This window comes from Erigeron canadensis, chromosome 3 (genome assembly GCF_010389155.1).
Source record: "Erigeron canadensis isolate Cc75 chromosome 3, C_canadensis_v1, whole genome shotgun sequence".
Taxonomy (NCBI): domain Eukaryota; kingdom Viridiplantae; phylum Streptophyta; class Magnoliopsida; order Asterales; family Asteraceae; genus Erigeron; species Erigeron canadensis.
Genome location: NC_057763.1, coordinates 28,180,639 through 28,187,294, shown reverse-complemented (window position 1 = coordinate 28,187,294; position 6,656 = coordinate 28,180,639). Strand labels below are relative to the sequence as shown.

At 31.6% G+C, this 6,656-nt stretch overlaps 1 protein-coding gene across 2 annotated transcripts; it reads left to right on the top strand.

Annotated features, from left to right (window-relative positions):
• Positions 1 to 1,555: 1,555 nt before the first annotated feature.
• On the top strand, positions 1,556 to 6,423 carry LOC122592413 (probable sphingolipid transporter spinster homolog 2). 2 transcript variants are annotated; one of them, XM_043764630.1, is made up of 15 exons: positions 1,560 to 1,961; positions 2,469 to 2,600; positions 2,714 to 2,815; positions 3,085 to 3,189; positions 3,277 to 3,352; positions 3,433 to 3,507; positions 4,209 to 4,311; positions 4,611 to 4,676; positions 4,903 to 4,960; positions 5,045 to 5,195; positions 5,301 to 5,414; positions 5,498 to 5,617; positions 5,709 to 5,837; positions 5,984 to 6,062; positions 6,205 to 6,423. In XM_043764630.1, the coding sequence occupies exons 1-15, from the start codon at positions 1,813 to 1,815 to the stop codon at positions 6,336 to 6,338; spliced, it is 1,593 nt and encodes a 530-aa protein (XP_043620565.1). In that variant the 5' UTR covers positions 1,560 to 1,812; the 3' UTR covers positions 6,339 to 6,423. The 2 variants fall into 2 exon arrangements, with proteins under 2 accessions (XP_043620564.1, XP_043620565.1); XM_043764629.1 differs by having other exon boundaries at positions 1,556 to 1,961; positions 4,903 to 5,195.
• The last annotated feature ends 233 nt before the right edge of the window (positions 6,424 to 6,656 follow it).

The following is a 6,656-nucleotide window of genomic DNA, read 5'->3' as shown; positions in this document are numbered from 1 at the left end:
GTAGTATTTGATTATGTAGACTTTTGAACGTGGTTATATTATTGTCCTTATATATATATATATATATATATTTTTGATAAGCCAATTTTTTTTACAAATGTATATAACGACAAAACATCAATAACAAGACGTAATCGTAATAATTAAAATTTGTGCAATGCGCAGACGACATCTAATGTGGTATTTCCCTTGGCCTTTAAGTAAATATATATTTCATATGCAAAATTTTGGAACAAAACTATCTACAACAGAATAGTTTTTAATTAGGTATTTGTAGATAAAAGCAAATACATAACCATAACGAAACTTCATCGATGCGACAAATGAAGCCTGGCAATCTACTTGTTAAATTTTAAACCTTGTTTGACTTATAGAATTGTGGAATAGATAATGATTAATAGACCTAATTAGTATGTCTAAAAATACATATAATAAGATGATGATACCTTGCATGTTGAATGGTAAAAATTTGGAGAAAGAAAACTCATATATATTACATGTGTCAAACATCTTAAGCATTATGCATATGTTTTAATGTTTAGGTTTATGGTTTAGGTTTATCAATCATTTTTCTCTATTGAACCTGCTATTTTCATTTTTACCTTTTTTTTTAAGCACAATTAATAAATCAATATGCGAAAATGACTTAAAGTATAATAATTCTATAATATCATGTGACTTTTTAAAGTAAATGGTAATATAAATATGAAGATTTAACATGTAGCCAAGAAAATAGTTAATTAATTTTTATTTAGTTGTTGCATTACAAAGTCATAATCTGTATAATTAAATCATTGAAAGTGATAGATCTACAATAAGTTTTTGTCATTCACAACAAATGTACAAATCATACTATACAATATATAATTATATAAAATATGTATTGTTATAAATGGTTAAAAGTTGTTGTAGATATATTACTTCCCTTAAATCATTGAATTAAAAAAAAAAATTTAATCACTTCAATAATTAATAATTATATCTTTTCTCTTTCACTGTATCTCTTTAATTTGTATCCATATTCAAATCATAAATTTTGAGTGACATTAATGATTGATCAATTACAATTTATTTTTTCATGCATTATATTTTTATCATTTGTTTATGAGTTATATTACTCACTTTACTTTATAAAGCTTTAAATCAACAACAACCCATTATAAAAGGATAATTAGCCAACAAACAAGATAAACTCTAGTTAGCTTTTTATTGCTGTTCTAAAAACAAAAAACTCTAGTTAGCTTTTGCAATTTTTCATAAATGGATTACCAACCTTTGATTATAGTCTCTCATGTCCTAAGGTTAGCTAAGAAGAAGAAAAAAAAACTTAAAGATTAACTAAAATTAACTAAAACTATATAAAAATGCACAAAGATCTTTACTTTAATTCACAAAAAAGTTATGGAATGACATCTAAGTAACAAGACTTTCAAGGTCACATGGGCCCTACCACATTATCCCAAAAGCTGTGCACACACACTCACTAGATTTCCATTCTCCAGCAAAAATAAAAACATAAAAATAAAAATAAAAATAAAAACATAAAAACAACAAAAAACCAAACAGAATCCTCAAAACACTCCCATCAAACACACAAACATCTTATGTAAAAGAAAATCTTGATCAAATCATTCTCACTTTACATTCAAGTCAACATCTTTGTGTGTTAAATAAGTCATTTCTATCTGGTTTTGCTTGATACCCACATCATTAAATATACTATTAACTGTGTATATTACATATATACATATGCATACATAAGATATAATAATAAAAAAGGTATATAGATATATTTATAAATATTATTTATACATGGGTGTTGAAGGACAGTGTAACAAAGCAGTTGAAGATCAAGAACCAAAACCTGTTGAGGAAGAAACAGAACAAAATATGGCTAAAGATTCTACTACTACTGCTATTTCTTTATCTGAACCTGTTCCCTCTTGGTTTACTCCTAAAAGGTATAAACTTTATAGTTTTTTTATTAAAAAAATTATCATATAATGAAAACCCAGATTAGTGGAGGAGGAATTCTAGTGAATTTTATTTATTTTTATATTTTTGTATTAATTTTTTGTTGTTGAAATTTTATGATGCATTGATGCTTAATATTTGGGTTTCTGTTATTCTTTAGAAAGTAACTAGGGTTTGAACTTTAAAGTTTTAATCTTTTTTTTTTTTTTAATAAGAGGTTTAGTTATTGATTGTGTGATTGCCCAGAAAAATAAAAGCCCAGGTTGGTATCTTGGGTTATATAGTTTTTTAATATATAAATGAAAGTTGGTTGAAATAACAATGATCATATAAAAGATTGATTTTTTTTTTAATGGAGGGAAGTGAAATGAAGATGGTAATAAAAATAAAAGTTGAAATATTTAATAAATATTAGTTGAAATGAAGGTAATAAAAAAATTTAAAATCTTTTTGATTTAAATAAGTTGAAATGAAATGATTATTAATTTGTACAGGTTGCTTGTGATATTTTGTGTGATCAATATGGTCAATTATGTGGACCGAGGAGCGATTGCAAGCAATGGTGTAAATGGGAGTCCCCGAGTTTGCAACAAAAGTGGTGTATGTTCGCAGGGTAGTGGAATTCAGTAAGTCGTTTTTTTTATAGCAATTTAAGGATTAAGTAGAAATATTATTGCTTTAATTTAATCGGTTGCTTATTGACAAAGATTAAATTGTATATGCACAATATGTTCTACAGGGGTGATTTCAATTTAAGTAATTTCAAAGATGGTGTTATTTCTTCCGCTTTCATGGTTGGACTTCTTGTGGCTTCTCCGATATTTGCATCATTGGCCAAGAGGTGATATATTATATTTATATTCTTGTTGATATAGATAAAATGAAACTTTAAGCTATTAATTTCCATTTTGAAATGATCCATAAAAATGTGAGGGTTCCCTCTTTCGGCAATATTTTTTAGCTAGAAACTTAGAATCACTTGTTCACACTTTATCATCATTAGGAAAAAGATTTCTTGGCTCCAAATCATTCCACCTTTTGTCCATAAAAGGTACTAAAGACATTTGACTAATAGTCATTCACTTTTTCTATGCTGGTGAATTTGTTCAGTATCAATCCGTTTAGGCTGATTGGAGTTGGATTGTCGGTTTGGACTTTTGCAGCAGCTGGCTGTGGACTTTCAATTGATTTTTGGTCCATCACCGTATGCAGAATGTGAGTAATACTGTTTAAACACCATAAAACCCTTATAACGTATTAATTCTTAGTTCTGGTCCTTAATAACACTCTTTAGTATTTCAGGCTAGTTGGTGTTGGTGAGGCTTCTTTCATTAGTCTTGCGGCTCCATTTATTGACGATAATGCCCCCATAACTCAGGTTCCATCTTTTGCCAATTAGTCCCCTCCCGTATGTACATGTGACACATTTCTAAACTTGTATTCTACACATTCTTACAGAGAACTGCTTGGCTGGGAATATTCTACATGTGCATTCCAACTGGTGTTGCCCTTGGTTATGTTTATGGTGGATGGGTAAGCTAGTCTTACTTTCTTATTATTAATATATATATATATATATATAGGGAAAAGTTAAATTAGGGACTCCTTATTTTAGGGACTGTTAGGGACTCCTTCTCCGGCCACCACCACCATCATCTCTGACCACCACCACCACCACCATGATCATCTCCGACCACCACCATGATCCTCCGGCGACGGCGACCATCTCCGGCGAGACTTGCACATGTGTAAGTAACTTACACATGTTTTAAGTACAATTTTTTTAAGTAGATCACCCATCACCGGTCATCCCCTATGACCTATCACCCTCAATGACCTATCACCCCCACCAGCTTTGGTTTATGAATATCCTTAAGGGTGAAGCCCGCTCCGAATCATAATTTTTATTCAACTTACACATGTGTAAGTTGTACTTACACATGTGTAAGTCTCGCCGGAGATGTCGCCGGAGATGATCAGTGGTGATTAAATTTGATGAAAATGGACGGTCTAGATCGAGTCCCTAACAGTCCCTAAAATAAGAAGTCCCTAATCTAACCCACCCCTATATATATATATATATCCCATCTCAGAATCCTAAATGATCATTCATTTATTCTTTTTTCGGTAAAAGGCCATCACCCCTGGTTATTATTCATTCATTTATTCTTATGAACTTCATTTCTGAAACTTAAATGTATGATGCCAAATGAATGGTTCTCATTTGTGTCTAGGTTGGTGATGGTTTTGGTTGGCGCTATGCATTTTTTGGTGAGGCAATTCTGATGCTGCCATTTGCTATTTTGGGTTTTGTAATGAAACCCTTGCAAATGAAAGGTATATACCTAATATGGTGTTGTTAGGACTTAGGATTTCTGGATTCCTTGATTTTGAAAAAGTTTTAGGTTGGGAATATGGGAATGTATTTTATTTAAACACATTAGAAGTAATTAACATGAATTTGCTTTTACTTGGCGCATGAGTGCATCCATGTTAGTACAAAATATTGAAGAAAAAAAAATCTTTTTGTGGTTATGGTTTCTCTTTTATGTGGTCATATAACTTAAGTTTGTTTTCTATTCTACCAGCTGATTCTAATTTCTTGTACGGTGTTGCTCATCAATATAAAAAAGCAGGTTTCTCTCCGGCTGGGTCCAAAAGTTCATTGACGACTCCTGACACGAATGTAGTAGAAGTCGAAGGTGCTTTATCTTGCTTTTTTTAATGATGTAGATAGCGTTTCAGTGACAATTATATTAACAGAATTTTGAAGTTAAGTTGACTTTCGTTTTCTATTTTCCATCTGTGTGTGTGTTTCTGTATCATACTAATAGACCAATATTTTTACATTTATTAGTTGCTTCTTTTACATTAAAAGAAAAAAAGTTTTAGTGTCATCATGTGATACATATGTTTGTATCATTGCAGTTATTACAACCGATAATGATGTCGCAATATCAAAGTATAGCTCAAAGGAAGCTTCCAGGTTTGTTATCGAACAGATAAATCTAAAAATCTGTGACTTCACTGTTATAAGCCGGTTTTCATTGGTAATATATCTTTATTGCAGATCTGCTTTGTCTAGATTTTGGCAAGATTTAAAAGTTCTTCTGGTTGAGAAGATATATGTCGTCAACGTTATAGGTTATATTGCATACAATTTTGTCATTGGTGCATATTCATACTGGGGACCAAAGGCTGGTTATAGCATATATCATATGGTAATCATAGCTGACCCCGGTTGTTGAATACTAATTCTATTTGAGAACAAACTTCGTTTTATGAAACATTAAGATAGAGACAAACTTCATTTTTATTATTTACAGAGCAATGCTGATCTGTTATTTGGAGGAATAACGATTGTGGGTGGAATTGTGGGAACATTAGCAGGAGGGTTTATCCTAGATCGAATGAACTCCACAATCCCGAATGCTTTCAAGGTATAGATTGTACCTCAGAATCCACACTTGTGACAATTTTTGTAATATATTTACATATGATTAATCCTATTTATCTTTTGAAGCTTCTTTCCACTGCAACTTTCTTTGGTGCAATATTTTGCTTCAGTGCATTTTGTTTCAAGAACTTGTATGCTTTTATAGTTTTCTTTCTGATCGGGGAGATATTTGTATTTGCCACTCAGGTAAATCTCTTCACTTTTCAACTTTTAACATTAACAATATACTATATGTGGTAATTTTTGTGTTCTTACTTGTTAAAGTCTTCTGCTTCAGGGGCCTGTTAATTTTGTGTGTCTCCATGCTGTAAAACCAAGCTTGAGACCATTGTCTATGGCTATGTCAACCGTGTCTATTCATGTCTTTGGTGACGTGCCCTCCTCTCCTCTTGTTGGAGTTATCCAGGTTCGTCTTTCTTATTTCATTGCTACAGCTATCATATGTTGTACCGCTTCTTAGTGTCTCAAATGATTTTTAACTTTTTAGTCATCAAAAGCTTGATATTAATTGTTGGACAATTTTTTATTTTTTTTCTGTATGTAATGCCACAGGACAACATTAACAATTGGAGGACGTCCGCTTTAATCTTAACATCAATACTCTTTTTGGCATCTGGAATATGGTTTATAGGTATGCTTTGGACAAAGCACTCGTTTATATTGCAAATGTCGCATACTAAGTGGCCAACTTATATTACAAAATTCCTTTAAACAAAAACATGACACAAATTTGACACTCTTTGTGGCTTGCTTGTGTTGTTGGCTTGTTGCAGGTATATTTCTTCACGGTGTGGACAGATACAATGAAGATAGTGAAAATCCAGATGTAAATGTTGAACGATTAAATATGACACCATTGCTCGAGGACAAGACAGCCGAGGCAACCTCTAGTTCTACTCAACTGTGAACTTAATTTGATCTTTATCGGAGGTCTTAAATATATTTCTTTAACAAGTAACAAATGTACAGCCTCACCAGCTAGTTTTTTTTCATTTTCTTTTTTTTTCCCTTGCTTTTTTATTCCCTTCTAATGTGTTTCTTGTTATAGTATGGTCGTCAGCGTTAGGCAGTATTTTTTATGTCTATAGGCTATAGCTAAAATACATATGTTTCCGATATCTAACCATTCATAACTAGCAAAAGACTTCATGGCGCCTCTATTCACAGATCTATTATTTACGGGTAACAAGTCTTGTATCGACTACTAAACAAACTCCTGACTTCC